The 20,478-nt window shown below is 39.5% G+C and overlaps 1 protein-coding gene across 6 annotated transcripts in view; it reads right to left on the bottom strand.

Annotated features, from left to right (window-relative positions):
- Positions 1-12,855, bottom strand: part of PPP3CB (protein phosphatase 3 catalytic subunit beta) — a 47,181-nt gene extending 34,326 nt beyond the window's left edge. For 2 of the 6 annotated variants that reach the window (XM_069019391.1, XM_069019392.1), the window contains exons 1-2: positions 12,653-12,855; positions 1,884-2,084 (exon numbers count right to left, since the gene is read on the bottom strand). In XM_069019391.1, coding sequence (XP_068875492.1) covers positions 1,884-2,084; positions 12,653-12,722 — 271 coding nt within the window. In that variant the 5' untranslated portion in view covers positions 12,723-12,855. The remainder of the gene's footprint in view (positions 1-1,883; positions 2,085-12,652) is intronic. The other 4 variants (XM_069019393.1, XM_069019394.1, XM_069019396.1 and 1 more) reach the window with 3 other exon arrangements.
- Between the last annotated feature and the right edge of the window lie 7,623 nt (positions 12,856-20,478).

The raw sequence follows: 20,478 nt of genomic DNA, 5'->3' as shown, positions 1-20,478 counted from the left end.
GAGTCCAGGAGACTGGGGGGTATTTTTCTAACACATTTAATGCACTGAGCATTGAGGTCTTGAAAGCTGTCAGCACCTCTTTAATGTCCTCCCCAGCTCCTTAGCTATCTTTGCAAATTCTCCTTGGTACATGTATTTGAAAATGCCTGCTGCTTCGCAACAATTTGCTGAGTCCATGTGAACTTGAAAAAAGCAGGGAGAGTGCTTTTGTTTCTGAGTCAGACTAACATACCTTTTAATAAAATCGTATCTTCTCCTTACTCTTCTCCTTCAAATAACCACGTTCACTATTTCAACAGTGGATTTTTCTTGTGCTTTTCGAATATGAGATAGGACAAGACCAGTGGTCAGCAACTGAAGGCAGAAGTGCCAAAGATAGCAGCAGATGGGAAGTCTTTAAGGAGCGTACAGCAAAACCAGGTCACCTCACAGTTTTAAAAAAGTAATTAAAAAATGCATGGAAGAGACAACTGCTCCTATCTCCTCTTTCCCACAGGAGTTCCCAGTTCAATGGAAGTCAGGATCTGCCTTCTCACTTTTGCATAATGTGTCACTGGCAACAATTAACAGGAATTTGAGAGACTATGCCTTTCATTGATGCAAAATGTCACTAATCAACCGACAAATAGCATCTTTGGACTTCTTAGAGTTAATCAGTAAAATTTTTGAAGGAAAGAAAATTGTCCTAATTCTGGAAAGAAATACTGGATATGGCACACCACATTTTAAAGGTTGTTATTCTCTTCGAGCAGACCATTTGTCATCACGGCCTACAAAATATGAGACTAAATAGAATGTGCACTCTTTTATGTCTCTTTCATTATGACTTCTACTCAAACACTGAAAGAACTTCCCTCCTTTTTAAGTTGCCAATATACCAATTACCTGTACAAACAGAAATACAAAAATGCTAAACAAACCTTAGTTTTATCTGGAACTGCAAAGGACTCTGAGCTCACTCAGCCACTTAATAGTTACCAGCATTTCAATCATTCTTTTTTTTTTTTTTTAATGTCAACAATAATAATGATGCACTGATGTAAAGTTTCCATTTACCCAATACTAACAAATAGCAAGCTGATGCCCTAAAAGAAGCTTTCAGACACTAATTTCATATAAATCCATTTAAAAGAAAACACGTTTAGATGAAAGAAAATCTGATTTAAATATAAAAAGCAAATCTACTTTCATAATCATAAATAACAGACATGCAACATAAACTACTGTCTCTGAGTCTAGATTGTTTATAAATAAAAGTATTAAAGGACACCAAATTCCACCTTTCACCAGGTGAAACAGAAATAAAACTGTTCAAACTATGAAAATACTCAAGAAAACCCTAAAAGTCAGTTTTGTATCCCAGTGGATCTGGCCCTAGTGTCAAAGATGCTAAAACAATCTTTATCAGTACCACTACTCTCACAAGAATGTGGTTTTACATGCAATCACCAGTCTCACTTACAGATGAATATGAAGGTGTATTTTTTACTAAGAATCCCAGTTGACAGTATTTGTTTCAAACCACAATAATTAGCTTCTCTTCACATATTTAGATTTCAGGATTAACCTGAGTTCAGGTAGATGCCTTTATTCCTACTTATAATATTGCAGGAATTAGAAATTCATATTTTAGCAGCATTTAACTACTTCCTTCTTTTTTCCCAATTTTAATAGCAATCCTGCTAGCTTTTTCAATAGGTTTAATGCCTTCATTTTGCAAAACAATGTGCAGACTTTTAGGCAAATGCAGTTGTGAGGGATAATTCAGTATGACCAACAGAGAAATTTTAATTTAGCAATTTTAAGACAAATTCTACTACTGAAAAAATCTTTTCAAATTTTTTTCAAATTTAATTATGTATGAAATTACCTAGAAATATTACCTGTAATTGGAGCTTCAACTTCTATCATAGTTTTTTCCCTCCGTAATATTGCAGCACCCTCATTGATGATTCTAAGTGCAATTTCTTCATCCACTCGACCTTCCTTTATCAAGTGGTTCTTCAGAATGTCAACCCTTGGTCTTCCATCTGTGTCAAATACTTCTTCAGACGTCAAGCGATGTGTTGGTGGAAAAGGGACAGCTAAAATTTAAAAAGAATAAATGGCAGTCACAACAATGCTATTTTAAAAATACAGTCCATCTAGGAACAGGGATCTATCACGGAATAGCTGCTATCCCAAGTAGCGAACTTGTCTTTTCACCAACTAATTTTATGACATCATTAAAATCTGGACAGAGCAGTGCTGTGTATATATTTTAAAAAATAAGGTTGTAGAAACTATAAAATGGAGTTAGAAGGCACAGTAATATGTACAATATCTGGAAGAGTCAAAAATGACTTTGCAAAGTGAAATAATCTCTTTCCAATATACCACCACTCCCTGAAGGACGCATGAAGTACTGATGATGCAGGATTATCCATGTAATAGCCACTCAGACTTACAAAAGCATTAAAAATTATCCCATCATTGAAGCCTCAGACAAAAAAAACCCTCAACCAAACAACACAACCACCAAAACAAATGCAAAGCTAGCAAGAGAAGGATCCAATACTGTTCAAAAGACTAGAAATAAAAGGAGGCAGCAGGCAGTGGCTGGGGACCCAAGCAGGCTCAGCAACTGCCCAGACAGCACGTTTGGCAGTTGGCAGCAGCTCAGTTACTGTTCAAGTGAAATACGCATGTGAGCTATGGAAAAAGAGGATACTTCAAAACTGCCACTAAGCAGCATCATGGCATTCAGGATGTTACAGGAAATAAAACTAATCTGACCCTGTCCTCTCCTCAAGCATAACTACTGTTGAAAGAATGAACTAAAACAGAAGCAAAACCATTCTGTTTCTTGCCATTTAAATATTGTATGTTAAAAGAGAAAAATGGGAGGAGCACATCTATTCAAAGATAAGAACTAGTAGTATGAATACACTTGTAGATAGATTATTCATACTTATTTTCTTACTCTCTGAAGTCAAACTTTACATTCCAAAAATCAATGCTTAGATACTGAAACATTCACTATCTTCATGAAGTCGATTTCTAGATTACTAGTAACACATTGCTACCCTTCTCTTTCATGAAATAATAAAAATCTATCAATAAAACAACTGATGCATAAATCATACCTATATTCACTGAAATTAAATTAGTCTAGAAAATAAACTAGAGATATGTCTACTATTCCTCTTATAAAAGTTTCTAGGTAGGAAGAAGCTGAAAAATGTGCCTTTACACAGTGTAGAACAAATTCACCACTTTTTTGTGGACATAAAGTATTTGATCAACAAAAGAGAAATTACATGCCTTTCCTTCAGTCCCCTCTGTCAGTAATTCCAATTTCACTCAGAAATGTTAAAATTCCATGTAGTCCAAATGTTAATAAACTTAACTTAGTTATCAAAAGACAACCACTTCTTCTTTATGCACAATTGTTTAAAAACATAAACCTAGCTCTGAAAAGAGAAATTAATTATTCTAACAAAATAAATCTACCTAATTTTTAAAAAGAATTTAATTATAACCATGCAAGCATCAGTTATAATATTCACTGCTTTTCTGAACTTAACTTTGCAACCTTCAGATTCTCTTAATGTTATTTTTTACATTATCTGGAAGTTTATATCAACCTGTACATAAATTAGTTTTAGGCTCTTTCTTGCCCCACTCTTTTTAATACATTATTTGTGGGCCCACAACTGCCTTCAGCAACTCAAAGCTCATCCTTTTAGGAGAGACCAGACAACTCACAAAGGAGATTTCTCCTGCTTTAATCACTTCAAATACATTAGAGATCTCACACACCTTCCCAGAACCAAAGTCAGTCACCTCCAAGACACAGTTTTCTAAGAACTGTGCTTCATTAATCCTAGTATTATTCAGATCTACTTAGGTGAAAGGTGGCTGTTCTTTTTGGAATTTTTTTTGGGTAGATAGAGGGTGTGGCAGAGAATGGTCTGTTGAGGTGACCACCCGTCCTTCATTTTCTAAAGTGCAAATCATTACTGACTTACTACAACTACCAGTGGCTGCAGAATTCAGAAAGACCCCTTTCTTATGACAGTTCAGATATTTCAGGGGTTCTAAGTCCATGGGAAATGAAATTTTCTTCTCTTAATAAAGTCCTTATATCTACTTAACGCATTTCAGATCTGATTAGCACAAAAATTTCTATTTTAACAAACTATAGCTTTGAGTTTCTCTATCAAGTTATATTTTCTGGGAGGCTAAAAAACCAGCTGTTTTAATCCAGTGTCAAATTATTTGAATTAATATACTTATGAAGACTCAAATTTAAAACTCTGTATCCAGGGGTTCATTACCCATAATGCCCAAAGCCCACGACTGTGGTATGAGAAGTAATTAAGCATCGCTAAAGTTATATTTGCCTCATGAAAAAAATGAAGTATGAAGTCTTAAACTAGTTCCTCAGAGTTTAACAAAATCCTTTTCACACAATACATGTATTTTCCCATTGCTCAATAAGGATTTCTTAAGAATAATTTTCAGAGAATGCAGAATAAAATATTGCTAAAGATTTGAGCCATGATCTGCATCATCCAGTGACTAAAAAGTAATAATACAAAAACTGTTTCTTTCCATTTTATACGTTAATTTTTGTCCCAGCAATAGTTAACACTGTATTAGAGTGCATACCTTTGAAAAATATTACAAACAACTTCTTTTAATAAGTTAAGGATGATGATTTTTGAAGCATGTAGACAATTTCTGCAAACTAATGGGTTTAATTAAACCTTTGATAAAGTAGTCATAGAATGTTATAGCCTAAGGAAAAAGAATTGCAGCATGATGTGTTCCAAGACAGAAATATAATCCATGTTTTAAAGTCTTTGTGCACAACCTGTGCTCTCAGGACTGTAACGGAATGGTAATTAAGAGGAATTACCCTAAGGAAATAACATGGTGTTGGGCATTAAAGGATTCTCTTCTTCCATTCCCAGCAAAGCTAAACAATAGAAAAGTATCTAGAGATGAATCTCTAAAGTAATACACACTGCAGTACAAAATAACAGATTGTATCTTATTAGTAAAAGTATAGATGTTAATAACAAATGTAACACATCATGATTTCCAAGCACGAACAAGATTTTCTACAACAAACCATTGCTTGCTAGTCAAAATTAATCAATTTCACTTTAGAAATATATATGGATGACACAATTTTCATATATTGATCAAAAAAGTAAACAGTAGTTCTGGGGAAAAAAAAGCAGTGAATAGCTTCTGGGACGTGTTAATAAAAATATTTTGATGAGGTTTTATTACTACTTGTATATGCACTAACAAAGAGGAAAAAAAGCACCTTTCCTTTATACTGCAGTACTAACAAGATATAGAAAGCAAAACCTCTAAACCTAGTTCTACACTGACTTTCTACAAGTCTCTGGGTACATTGATATCTTACAATAAAGCATGCTGTGGAGATTCAAAGGATAGCACCAATCTGAAGGGATAAATTCCCAGTACGTAGTAAGAAGTTCAAAGCAGAAAAACTACATTAGTGTGGCACTTCATCCAATATCATAATCCCTGCTGAGAGGTGCAATATGGCAACTAACACAAACACACTACTTCCAGACCCAAAGCAGATCTCACACTGGCTAGTAACTGAGTACAACAGTAGCTGCTCATAAAATCTTACATGTAGATATTGTAAATTTAAACCACGCTGATATATATGCTCATTGTAATAACCTCAGTTAAATCTGGCTTGTATCAAGAGACATCCTGTTGGAATAGGCTCATGAAACAAGATGAGATCAAAGCCTCTAGACTAATGTAAGAAAAAGCATCAAGGATCAACTGTACAAGGTACTGTACTTTCACAAGCAAAATTGTTTCTGTTCTTATGACTGTAAAACTTAAATAATTCTTCTTCTCTGACAGTGACAGAAAATTAGCCATTTTTCCTCTACCATCAGGAGCCCATGGCATGTGTCATGAATTCAGTTTTGGCTGTTAAAACCCACTCAATATCCCAGATTGCATTTTCTGTTTCAAGAACGTTTTTGATTTCATAGATAAAGTCTCACCTCACATTACTAAGGTTACTAAACACAGACATTCTGTTTGCAAAGAATTTGTTGCTTCAGTGATAGGTATACATGAAACAGTGTATATGTTTGTCTCCACCAAATGTACCATGTATCAATACAACCACGATGTTCTGTGAAAGAAAGGCCAGCATTCTTCATTTTGTCAGCAGGTTTATCACCATGATAGCAGAGTGGTCTGTGGTGTTTCTGTCGTTTAGTCACCTTTTCTGCTCTTTTGGTTTTATAAATGCATTGCTGTCTATGTATTGTCACTCAGAAGAATCACAAAGCCTAACACCTACTATATCTTTCAGTCTGTCCCTGGAGTTTTCACATCTCAGCCAACATCCCTACAGAAGGAAAAGATGCAGCACCCATAACTGCTATGAGGACAGAATACATCCAATTATCCTTCTGCACTGGCAGAACAGATTTGAAAAGAAATAGCATAAAGACATCACAGATGGTCTGTGGACCAGCAACCTTGAAAATATTAGATAAGCACAAATACACAGCTGCATCTACTGGAATCAGAAAGCTACAATCAATAGCTGACAAAAACCACAAGTTACCCTATTCACCTCAAACAAGGAAGCACAGATCCAGCATTTCAGTTTCTTGCAAATTACAAAAACTATCCCAAAGTTTCTTTGAATGCAAGGTTCCTGCTATATTAGCCAGCATTCTAGAATCAAGAAAAAATGGCCCTGTAAACCATAAACCCTACAGCAGCACTGAAGGTACTATTTATTTCATCCTCACTTATCATGTACTTGCAGTCTCAAAAGTTTCATAGAATTTTAAATCTCTAATGAAACTATGGATATATCTTGCATGCCATGGTGCATTCATTCATCTTTTATACTGTCTGGGTAGTTTTTCGATTAACTTGGTTGATGCTTTTGGAAGTTCCTCACAGGAAAAATAAAATTATTTGTTTGAAAAGTATTTAAAGATACTCCTGCCATTAAAATGGCCACACTGTGTTTTGCCAAAAGATTACTTAGTGCTTAAATGCACTTCTGGCAACGATGGATGAATAGATCTTTCCCTCTCCATACTCTGTTGTCCAAACAGGGTGGTTTGCAGATTTTCTCTAGAGTTTCATCCAGACCACCATGTTCATGACCACTGCTAGAACTGTCTTCTGCTATTTTGTCCAAATTCTGAATAAACGCTTTCATAGTTTTTGCCTCCAGTGCACCTTATTGCTACAAATTCCACAATTTGAATCACATGTTAAAGAAAAAGGTATTTCACACCTTTTCTATTTTGTTGAGTATCACATTTCTCCTTTTCACAGAAAGACAAGAATTACAGTTGCTTCCTATTCAATTTTTCCATTAAATACCGCTCATAAGGTAAGAAATATCTAATTCTATCCCCTATTCAACCACTCCTTTTCCAAGTCAGAGACTTGTCACTTTTGTCATTCCACCCTGTCCAAAAGGCACTATGTGCCTCTGAACATACCTTTAGATAAACAAAAAAATCAGGAAGATGGAACAAAATTACATGCTGTTGTTCAAGATGCACATATAACACAAAATACATACAATGCATGATGGTACAATCTCTTTTTTCTAAGTTGGTCATCTAATATTCCCTGAATTCTTATCAGACCATTTGACTGCCACTGCAACAACATTTTCAGAATGTTATCCATACAGATCCTAATATTTCTTTCCCAAGTTCACTGCCTTCCATGTTTAAGCAAGAATTGTTCTGTCCTTTGTAGAGTCTGCTCTATCTTTATCTGAACAGTATCTCCTACAACTTCTTCACCAGGCACTCAGTCTAACAAGAGCTTCCTGAAGCATCTCTGGAAGTTTGCTGTCCTGGATAAGTTACTATTTGCCACTCACTCTGTTTTCTAAAGAACTTGTCAACACATTTAAAGAGCACAGATGACAGATGTTAACCTCTCTCCACCATGGGAGTTTACTACCTATTCACATCCTTTCTCACCTAATTAATTTTGATCCAGAAGAGGATATTTCTTCTTTTGCTTACTTTAAAGACTTCAATGCCTGATGAATAGTTTTGCCTGGATGAAAAAGCTCACTGGATCCTTCAAAATATTCTAACAATTTCTCTTGATTTTCATCTATGAAAACTGTACCAACTCCTCTTTAACACTGTATTTGCCAGGGATATAGTTAGTCCACTCTTTCTTACAAGTGCTATGAATCTGCTTAAATTAAACTTATTGATCAACAGTTCTCCAGTTCAATCTAGAATTTTTTTAGGAAATGCTGCTGTGCTCCATCTCTCAGACTCAGAAGATGAGATATGCCACAGGCTATTGAAAATAAACCCATAATTTTGTACCCAAAACCCCCAAATAATTCCTTTAGAACCACCAGACAAATATCTTCTGAGACTGGGATATTTTCTGGAGAACATTTCTTTTGTTGATATGTTTTGAAACCACTTACATTTCAATGAGAGAATTATTTGATCCATTCAGCAATAAGAACTGACTCATGTGCGAAAGAGTCCTTAGTTCCTTAAACAATAAACACACATGTAAGCAGTTGCCAGATTTTTGTGCTCTGTCCTTACCTTCCCAGCCCTCAACTGCCAATTTGCCCCACTGAAATCTAAGCAGGCTTCCATTTTTGAGTAGGGTTTTTTGGGTTTTGTTATTATTTCAAGATTTAACCACTCTAAATATCCCCTAAAACAAAAAAAGACCAGTCAAACACTTACTTGTCAGAATTCAGTTCCATTCCATTGTCTCTCCCCCAAAAGAAAACTGTGATTTTAATTTTTTTTCTTTTTTTTTTTTTAATATGAACTTTTAATACTCTCTTTACACTGCTGCTTTTCTGGATCATGTTAGAATAACTTCTGGCCAGCAGCATAAGTGCCATATAATATTTTTTAAGCAGGCTTCATGCTGCCTGTCAACTTTTAACCTTTTACCTTTTTTTAAAACCAGACTCTGAATTATAAATTTAAATACTGCAATGATTTCTTTTTCTCCTTACATGGGCATAATTGTTCAAAAGTAGCTATCAGAACCTTAATGTAGGAGCCTGCTCAAGGATATGAATTACATCTCTGGGTTTCTCTAAAGAGTTGTTTCAATAAGCTTCCATTTAATATCTAAAATGATTGTCTGCCAATCAGACTGTATCATGACTTTTATCCAAAACAAAGGAATACTGAATCCTTCCATTTCCGGAAGAACAGACATAATCTCCAAATTTAGCATTAGGTCAGCATGACAAGGTCCCATGGATTGCTTCCCAAAGCCTAGCAACACCCACAGTGTAATGCTGGGAGGATAGAGTACTTCCAAGTAGAACTCTGGCGTGTAACTACCCGCAAGTGAGTCAGAGAAGCCTTGATGCTTTGCCCTCAAAGTAAAGGCAAAGAAGGCTCATCCCTGCCATGCCCAGGACCACTCTATCAAACAGTGTGAGCTTACAAGCACTTCTTCACCCCTACCAGGGAAAAGTACTTTACTACAAGGTAGCAAAACAGTTGTTTCAGTAGAAAAGATACATTGACAATTTTAAAGCTTGAAAGTCACATGCTGAAAGGTGAGGTGAGCCGACTGAAGTCAGTCAATTGTCATCCAAGAAGAAAGGCAAACCCAAAGAACCAGATACAACATTTAAGTATCAAGAGCAGTTTACAGAAAAAAGATTTTGACAGAACATAACAAAGGGAACTACTCTGTTTCACAGGACAGTAAAACACTAAGTATCCTTCAAAGATGGAGAGGGTGCTTTAGTAAACAGTGAATCAGAACAACAGGTACATTTTCTCATCCCTATTTAGAGAAAAAAAAAAAAAAAGCAGTAATAAAAGCCTCATCACAAGACACCTTTTGGGAACCAAATGCCAAAAGCTGACTTTAAGGTGTTTCAGTTTCATAGCTAACCATTAATTTATAGGAAACTCTGTAAGTACAAATTACTTAGGAAATTTAACTAAGTGGGGTAAAAAGAAAATTTGAGCTTTTTATACACTTTAAAAGCAACCAATGACCTTTGATGAGACGATTCATACTTGGAAAGATATGCTAAACAACACAGCTAGACTGCATATTTAAAGTCATTATTATGTTTATTTTATATGTATCTATCTAACACCTGATAGACTTTCAAATATTTCTCTACATATTTGTACTTCCCATCAGCTGCTAAATATACAAGTCAAAATATGAAGGGGGACACATCCTAATCATTATCCTACCTTCTTATAAAAGATTAGTTACTGATGATACAGTAACTCAATATTTTCTTCTTGGGTGAGCATCTCTTGCTCATTTCTGCTAACACAGAAGTGGTAAAGAATTCAATTTCTCACAGACTCTGAAATTTAATGGATTCTGTTCTTTATCCTCCTCTTCCAGTGATGCAGAGAAAGAAAATAAAATTTAAATAAAATCAAGATAAATAATGCAAATAACAGCAAGCTTTAAGTCCTGAATTCATATTTTCTCCCAAGAAGACACAGTATATAGAGAGTACAAAAGCTGAATTACGGACCAATACACGGATACACCAGATAATATTACTACATTTTCTCTGTGGCTTTTCTTAAGAATCTGAGACATTATAAAAGACCTATTCATTGTATAACAGGAAAGAGTATGGTGAATGTTTCTTGGTATGTGAGAGGCAATGCATCTGTTTGTGAAGAGGGATGTGACACAGTTGTCACATTTCAGCATGGTTTCAACAAACTGCACAGATACTCCCACTTAGGACTGACATAACCTGCAATCTTGCACTTCTGGGGTCACTGTCTAAAAAAAATATTTCCAACTGCACTGCACCTAATGGGGGAGGGGAAACCAAACCACCCTGTCCTTCGTATCAATAACACAGACAGCTTGGCACAACTGGCCAGGCTTTCTCCAGAAGCCAGTGATTCAGCATGATAGGGATGGATAGGACAGGTCAACAAGAAGGTATAGAAAACTGCTGCTATATGAACTGGTTGTAATTATGTCAGATAAAGCCATCAAAGACTGATTACAACAGTTCTGCATCCTAACATCCAGGTTCAAAGAAATACTGCAAACTCGGGCAGTAATTCTGCTTAGAATGAAGCAAGTCTTAACTATTATTTTAAACAACCAGATGCATAGGTCACATTTAACAAGCTGAATTATTAAGTGATTGGAAATCACCAGGTTTTCCACTGCGTTCTAAGGTATCTGATCACTTACTATTAATTCTTTTACATTGTTTGAAGAACTTAACTTCTTACCACAAATTGCAGTAAAGGTACAAAAATTCAGCACGTCTAAACACTACACACTGAAGTAGCACCTAATGAATACATGTTTCCAATAGACTTGGTTTTAACATTTTCTACTTTTACCCTTGCAATTTCTTCAAACAAATCAACAGGTAAAGCAATTCAAAATGAGCAATTCAAAACAACTTATTGTGAGTAAAGCTCTCCAGTTTACTAGAAAACATGCCAATGTCCAAAACATACAATGGGATTCCAAGGCTTTAATTAACACCTGCTGAAGACAAATGCATCCTTTTCATTTCTCAAGGCCCCCTGTTCTGCACCCCTTCGAACTCAGTCAGACCCTGTGTTCCTAGGAATGCCAGTCTTAAAAGGAGACTGCTTGCATACACCTGTGATTCCCAACAGCCCAGGCCTGCCATAGCAATTGTCCACACTGACACCACCGAATTCAGTTCAACAGGAAAACCACTGGGATCAAAATAAAATGATGTGCAACTTGAGTAAACACAACCTAGGAATTCTTTGAGGCACTAGATATGCTATACCATTAACTATCAATTTAGGTCTAACACACATATTTCAGGATGTTCTGGCTGCAAAGGATTATTCTCCTCACAAAAACTAAAATGACACACTTCATGGGGTTCAGAGAAAAGAACTTGCTATTTTATACCATTTTGGTCGCTAGACCACCCTAGTTTTAGACAGATATATCTACTATTAAATGCTTTATTTTTTCTCCTAAGAAGTATAACGTTTGACTTTTCACGGCTCCCCACGAGATTACCAAGGAAGGCCACAAAGAAATAGATCAAGGTGATTTTTCTCCATCAGAACTGGAACCTGAGAACAGCAGCCAATAGAACGGGCGGCAGCACCTTCCCACTCGCTCTTCCCCGGCGCTGTCAGCGTCTGCAATTACAGGGCTCTCCCCTGCGCAGACAGCGGAAAAGCCCCGCAGAGCCGGGGCGCGGAGGGGCCGGGATGCGGCGGTGCCCCCGGCCAGCCCCGCACACGCTCCGGGCAGCGCATCCGGGCGGGACGCGCCAGGCCCGCAGGCCCCGGCCACCGCTGCCATCAGCGGCCCCGCCGCCCTCACGGGCCTGCCCGCGCCCCGCTCCGTCCCCCGCCTTCAGCAGAGCCGACCCCGGGTACTCCCACGCCCGTGAGGGCATCCTACGCCTCCGCACGGTGCCGGGCTGCGCACCCGTCCCCACCTGCGGGCAGGGCAGCCCGGCCCGCACATGGAAGGCACCGCTCCCCACGGCCGGGCCGCCTCTCCGCGCCCAGGCGGGCCCCGGCACTCGGGCGGGGGTCACGGCCCCGCCGCGCCATGCAGCCATGCTCCCTCTGCGGGACGGCGGGACGCTCACCCTTGACGGCGCGTTCGCTGGTGGCGTGGGGCGTCAGCAGCAGCACCTTGCTCCCTTCCTTGGCGGACATCGCTGGGTGCTGCCGGGCTCCGACGGCGGCTGCTGGGCGCGGCAGCGCCTTCGTCCGCCCCTCCGCCGGCGGCTGGCGGGGCGCGGCGGGGCGGGCGGGGGCGGCTACAGGCGCCGGGCGGCGGCGGCCCGGCGGAACATGGCGGCGGGCGCGGCTCGCGGCTCCTGGCGCAGCGCGGGGACGGTCCGCCCCGGGCCCGGCATGCACCGCGCCGCCGCCCGCCGGGCACCGCGGGAGCGCGCGGAACTGCCGGCCCCGACCGGGACCGCGGCGAGACTCCCGCCCGACCCGGGACGGCGGCGCGGGGCGGGGCGGGGAATGCGGTCCGGCGCCTCCAGGCGCGCCCCGGACAGCAGGGGGAGGCGGGCGAGACGGCCGGAGCGCCCCCGCCCCGGGACGGGCGGGCGCCAGGCCGGGGCTGAGGGGGCGGTGCGGCGGATGGCCCGGCCCCCAGCGACCCCGCGCGGGCGAAGGCCGGCAGCCACCTTGGAGAGCTCCGTGGGGCCGGGGGTGGCACAGCTGTGGGAGCCATGTTGTGGGGTGGCGAGGCAACCAGCGCGGAGAGAGGGGCAGCGCCCGTGCCCTCACCGGGCGCCAGCGCGGCAGGAAAGGAGGAGGAAATAGAAGTTCCCCCTCAGTGAGAACCTGACCACAGCTTGGGGCAAGCTCCCAGTACCAGATAATTCAGCCAGACTTCTCTACTTCCCCCCTGGTGCTGAAAAGAGTGGACCGAAGAGTATGGATGGCCCTGGGTACGGCGGCAGGAGCTGCCCTGCCTCATCCCCGACATGCCCCAAAGCTGCGCAGGCTGACAAGGGGGCAGAGGCTCTGCACCACGGCCCGGTCTGGGCAAAGGCAGCAGATTACAGCCCTTACGTTCTATACAAACCATGCAAATGGTGTGCAGAGCAGTAAGTCCAGCCAGATGCAGGGCGTAAGACAGGGCTTTGCCTCGGCCAAAAGATTGGTACAACTCATACTAACTATAAGGTTATCTGGTCATTATGACTACTCCATATTAAATTAACTTTGCTGATGAAAAAAGCTAAGTAGTTCTTGCTCTCCTTTGTAGCAGCTAATAACCTCATCCTCTTTCCTCTGATTTAGTGTCTTCTCAGTTGTACCAGTGGAGGTTGGCTGTAGGACTGGCACTGTACTTGAGATCACAGAAATGAGCTGCATTTAAACCAAACAAAGCAAACCCACAAACAAAACCCACAAAGCAAAACAAACCCAAACAATAATCAGCCAACTGAAAATCTTCAGATTTTGCATCACTTAAATATCAGCCAACACACCAGCGAGATCTAGCAAACATCTTAACATGTACACATATACTGCATTTGATTAAATATGCTTTTCTAAAAGTTGCTGCTTTGCATCCCAGCTAACAAGGAAGCTCAGATGCATTATTTGCACTGAGCTGTGCAATCTATTCCATACAATAAACCAGGAATTTAAGAAAAAAAAGCCATTCAGAAGTAGTGGTTTCCAGCAAGGTCTTGGTTCTTGCCCCATTCAGGTCCAAGGGAAAGGATGACACCTGAGGTGAGGATCTGCCATGCTGAGCATGGAAAACTCTTTGGCTTAAGCAAAAAACATTGAAATTGATAGGTCACACAAGTGCTTGGGTTAACCATGCTTTTTTTTTATTTTACAGCCAAGACAGTACAAGCAAGAAACTTTGAATGAAACATCACATAAAAACATTCAAGGAAGCAAATGAAAATTTTAAGGGAATAAGAATGATAAACCCTTGGGGTATTTATTAGTACACTTGCAAGGCTCCAAAGTTTTGGAAAAACAGAATTCTAGTAATTCCATGCCCACAAGTAAAATGTGTGCATGCATGCAAAAAGAGAGCTGGAATACATTAGAGTGTCATGGAAAAAATCCTGGATGACTATTTGGATTTAATCGCTAAGCTTTCCAGCAGCAGGAATTACTACTTTATACCACATGTTCTGCAAATGTCTGTCATTGTACAATCAATTTGAAGGGCCTGGTTTTTAAATAGGACAAAAACTCATTTCCTTCAATAGCAAGGATGTGTATCCATTCAGAGTATGCAGGGAGAGCACAGGACAGGAAGGGCAGTAAGTAAATGTCGCTCCTACTGATTTTAACATCAGCTTAAAGTAGATCTGCTGAAACAAGGAGCAGGGGGAATGAATTCAGTCTCGTATTTAAAATCAAGAGGAGCCCAGTAATAAATGCAGTTTGAATTTTTGACAGCATGAGACAGCAGAGGGTCCCACATTATAAAGAAATTCATTTGTCCATACATTTCCAAACACACAGGGAGCCAGAGACCTTACTGAGTGTTGTCAGGAATCTCCTCTTCACCTCACCTGAAGTGCAGTTGCAAGAGAGATGCCTTACTTATTTGAACTGTTCACTTCTCTCAGGAGCCTGCAGCCATGTTCCCTGGGGTGTGAAATAAAAGGAGTTGACATAGTCAGAATGCTCACTGAGGAAAAAGCACAGCATATTATTCTTTTGTTATGATGCTGTGCCAGAAGGGGACATTATCAGCTTCTAGGCAGCATACCTAGTGCCCTGCATGCTGAAACACTTTCAGTTATATCCAGGCATCACCTGAAGAAAAGGCTCATATGAATGAAACCTTGCTGGGTTTGCTCTCCCAATACATCAGGTTGATATGAAAAATGTTATTATGTCTCCCTACAAATCACGCCTCCTAAAAATATTAACTATTTGACCATTTTTATTGATAACAGCAGCTAGAAAAAGAAGTTGGCTAGCACAGCTACCTTGGCATTTTATTGTCATTTTTCTGACATATTTTAGTTTACCTCAATAAATGCTGAGCATGTGCAATTCTCATTAAGACAATATCAAAATCTTCATTAGGCAGAAATATGTAGTTGCCTCTCTCCCTAAGCCCTTTATCTTGTCACTGAAGGTTTTTCATGTGGTATTGTCTAAATCTGCTAGAGACTCTGGAAGGGACATTCACATTGCCCCAATTTACCTCCTGCGGAAGGTAAAGATGATCGATTTGATACACCTTGTGTCCAAGGAATTAAACATCTTCCACCAGCACCACAAGTAGCATTATGATTGTAGGAATTTAGGAACACAATTACAAATACAAATATAGCCTTGCAGGTAGAAGGCAGTATGCCTTTATAATCCTGTGAGTTTCCCAAAAATGCCAGATAAATCGGAAAAGAAGAGTCATATTTTCCTTCCTGTTCAGTTTTGCCACCAAGTGGCCATTCTGTTCCAAGAAAAGAAGGAAAAGAAAAAGGAAAAAGGAAAAGCTGATTAATTCCTATTCTGATGGGATATTCCAAACCATTACCTAGCTGCTAGCACTGGACTGCTTTCTCAACAGTTGCTATTGTAATGGAGAAACAATTCAGCAGGAGAAGCATATGAAATAATCAAACCAATCCATCTTCTTCTGTACCACAGGGAATGGGACCATTTGGGATGCAGATGACACCTGATTTCCTTCTGCTCTATCTCAATGCAGTACCTGCTGAAGCAGCTTGCAAGAGCTATTTAAACAAAAAGGTGCTATGTTAAAACCAACTTTTCTGACACCTCCCCTGATGGAGGGCTGCAAGGTATCGTAGCAACTGTATTTTAGTTAATCATTGCCCCAGACAAGTGCTGTTTATTGAAGTTCAAGCAGAAAGAAGTCAGACATAAAAATGATTATGTGAAATTTTGTAGCCATCTCATGCAGGAGGAAACAGTCTCTTCTGACTCTAACAGTGACATACCTTAAAAACTGGCACAATACAATGTCCCAGAATCATCTAATTATCAAGAAGAACTTTTTGAAAACTAAGAAGGAAACTGATTCACAGGAGAGAGAGATATATTCCAGATCCCAAGAGAAAGATGCACAGAACATATCTTGCAAAGATAAACCAGGTCTGAGAGGGGAAGATGTGATATAAGCAGGAGAATAAGATGAAGACAAAACTTTTAAGTTGTTCCATTTCATTGACTCTCACTAGTGACTGTCTGAAGCTGTCCTTTCTGAAATGCCAGAAATGGTACTGGGGTTGGTATAAACAGTAAGACTGCCTCAAAACAAGGCACATATTATTTTAAATACATCTTGACATATTGCTGTACTGAGTTCCAATATGAATACTTGAAAACTTTCTTTAAAGAGGGCACAAGGTTTCCCTGCTGTCCCAATTCAGATATTTTATGACAAATTTTATTATCAGAAAGGTTGAAAACATTGTCTTAAGCAATTTTCTCCAGCACTACAAAGTCATTATCACTGCAATACTCCAACTCCCAATGTCATCCAATACTGAGAAGCTGCACTGACTTAAAAAGAGAAAAACCCAAACCAAATTATTATAGTTGCTGGTATAAAATGACAAGCTACTTTACTACTAGAGTCTATCCTGTCCCATTCCCTTTCTGCACACATTTCCCTCATTGCCCGAAAACCTCTGTCAACAGGCTGAAGTAGTACAGGCTACATTATAAAAGCTAGTCAAGGCCACAGGCATTATTCGCATCATATCGCAACTGTAAAAAACAGGCTAAAGCAGCCCAACCTGACTCCAGGATTTCAGGTGACTTTTACATACCAAACCCTACCAGCCACATCTCTGATTTAAATTTCACACCTCTAGAGTGATGGTACCTCAAACTCTTCCTTAGGTTCCTCAAAACATCACTTTCTCCGCTTAAAGCCTTCCTTCCCCTGCCCTTATTATCTAGTTCAAACTTTGCCTTCCTTAGCCTTAAGTGATTGCTCTTTCTCCTACCATCTGAGACCAACCAATTCCCTCTCTTCATTTATCTTACTACCTTAATGATATTAATAGGCTATTAATAGTCACCTCTACTCACTCTAAAAATTGAGTTCACTCTGCTTTTTGCTGCCCTCCTTTGTGTTCTCTGGTTTCCTCAGCGCCTCCACAAGCAAGAGACTTAACTGACAAAGTACTCAAGGTAAGCAGGTCTACGTATAGGACCTTGCAAAAAAAACCCCTAACTTACTACTGCTGTGTAACAGGAGCTATGATAGAAAACAGTGTGATACTTTGCTATTTTTTTTAACTTTGTTGATTCGTGAACATGATGTCATACTGTGGATGCTGAAAAGCTTAAAGCAGAGAAACTATCCAGCTTTTTGCCAGCATCCTGTGAAAGTACTGCCTTTCTCACGCAGGCTAGCTGAAAACAGTTTGAGGGTTTTGTAAACCAAGACTTTACTCTCACAGGTGCAAGCTTGTTATGCAGTATTGTTATGGTACACCGGAGAAAATATTTTAAAATGCGTGTTGTAGGGTCTTAACCAATCATTCTGAGAGGTGGATGGTCAAAGGACCAATGGCCTCATGCCAAGTTATATAAACAAGTTTGTAATTTATTAAATAATTCCATTTCTTCCTGAACTATGTCATTATTCTTGCCGTCCCCAGTACAACAGTGACATCATACAAATCAGAGAAATCCCATTAATCAATTTTAAAGGAAAGTGTGGGGGGAACAAACCCACGAAAAGCAGATATGACAACTCAGTTGCTGAAGAGTTCATGCACTCTTTTCTCACAAATGCATCTGGCCATCGTGACTACATGGTGAAAGTGCAACCATGCTTTCAGCTTACCTCTCTGCATCCTTTTCCAAAGTTCCTGAGACCAAATACCATGAAGTACTAGTAAGAGTTAACTGTTACAATGGGATTGGATAGGGTTGAACAAAAAATGGCCTTGGGCAACCCCAAGGTCACGAAAAATGAATGCAGAAAAGGGTATCTCATGGATATATCAAAATAATCCACATAATCATTTAAAAGCTCTCCCAGCTTGGGACGTATTTTGTCCCAGTAACTTTATATGCAAATAGACAATTCTGAAACCACTGAAGAGATGTGGGCTTCCCCCCACCCACCATAAGAAGTCATTACAATTTTATTTTCTCGTCTGTACCTCTGAGCGCGTCACATGAATTATGTCCTCGTGCTCAAATCAGTAGTTTACTGATCAGTCAAGACTCCCACACACATACCTTCTTCTCTCTCATCAGATGAGTAAGGTGTCAAAAACCTGGCTTGTAACATCTGCTATATTAAGTAGCTTCTTTTAAGCCTCTAAGGGCAGTTACCCAAAACCAGTCTACAGCACTGAAATGGTTGCTTAACGTCAACTGAGATATTTTTACTCTATCTGGAGAAATTAACTGAGTTACGAAAAAAAAGGGAATGTATGCATTATTTCATACTATTAGGAACAATTAATACATAGTACCATGAAAAATTGGTTAGTTCTTCTTAAGTGTACTTTAAAATACATACCTGATTTCTAAAAACTTGTAGCTGACTTAACTGTAGTATAATGTTCCATTTGATTGACGTATTTTAGATCTTAAAAAAAAGTCAGTCTGAACCTTCACAGAGATATTGCCTGTTAGCATGCTCATGGCTTTAATGTGCTTTCAGCAATTTAAGACAATCTTGAATAGTTTGATTTTTAAATTTTTTTTTGTAAACTCTTAAGCAAGAGTTCTGTGCTTGGAGCTCCCTCAATTGACAGTCACATAATAATTAACTGGTATAAATTTTGCGTAAAACCCTGGAATGATGGATAACTCTGCCATCAAAATCACTAAGCTAAAATTTAGCAATATGAAACGATTCTTATAGTTATTACTGAAGTACAGCTTATTGTATTCACTTTTCTCATGTTCATACTTTAAATTATTTTGATTAGTGATATATACACACATAAAACTTCTCAAGCCTGTTATTAACTGGTGAATCATCTGGGACTGGGCCAGCTAAAACTGAAGATAATCCTCCTTCAACAAACCTAATGTAAGTTAGTTTACAAACAGACACTTGACCTTCTTATTCATGAGTTTACTCAGTGTTTACTCACTCCAGAATTAATAATAAAACAATTCTGTTGATGCCAATAAGGAAGTTTGTGTTTCTTCAGCAGAACTCCTCCATTTGCATCTGCTTCCACAAACATGCTAGCAAAAATATCAGTGTTCTGAAGTGACTGTATAGCTGGTCTTAGTTAATATTTTTCCATTAATCAAAAAGCAATATTAAAAACATTTCCAAGTTATATTGCTTGGGTTTTAAAGGATTAAAAAAAATAATAATTCAATGAACTAGAAGAATGATGCAGATAGCAAGAGAATTAGAAAGTATTTGATCTAACATGCTTTTTCTAAAACATTTTATGAAACTTTAAAGGTAATTCCATCAGCGATAGTAATGGGGAAGAATGAGCCCTAAAAAAGCCTTACAGATACCTAACTAGACTTGAAAAGATTCTGGACTATGCAGTGATAAAATGCTAGAGGCAGCAAGCACAGATGGATGAAAATATCGTACTTTTGCTTTTTCTGAGCCACAGTGCTGAACAGGAGACAGCGCAGTGGTAGGAGACTCCAGAACCCATCTAACTTCAGTGAGGTGTTTGTAAATCCCAAGCACGTTTTTATCTTTGCCCAAGCTGGCACAAACACTGACTTACCCTACACTGTTTGTCCAATGTCTATTTATACATATAGCAGCAGTATGTAAATGCTTCTGCACAGTTTCATTTACCATGGCAGGAACGTAACTAAAGACTGCCACAAAGAACATTGCCTACTCTCTCCATCAGTCAATCCTCCCTTCTCAAAAGCTTCAGCACCCCACTGCTGCTGAGGACCATCTCTGTACAGGAATCTATCCACTGAAAGAAGGAAGGAAAATTTAGACCGATTACTGAGTGTTCCTTGAAAAGAGACA

The sequence above is a fragment of the Aphelocoma coerulescens genome, chromosome 6 (assembly GCF_041296385.1).
Source record: "Aphelocoma coerulescens isolate FSJ_1873_10779 chromosome 6, UR_Acoe_1.0, whole genome shotgun sequence".
In the NCBI taxonomy this organism is placed as follows: Eukaryota; Metazoa; Chordata; class Aves; order Passeriformes; family Corvidae; genus Aphelocoma; species Aphelocoma coerulescens.
The sequence above is the reverse complement of the archived record's forward strand: the minus strand, read 5'-3'. Positions and strand labels throughout refer to the sequence as shown.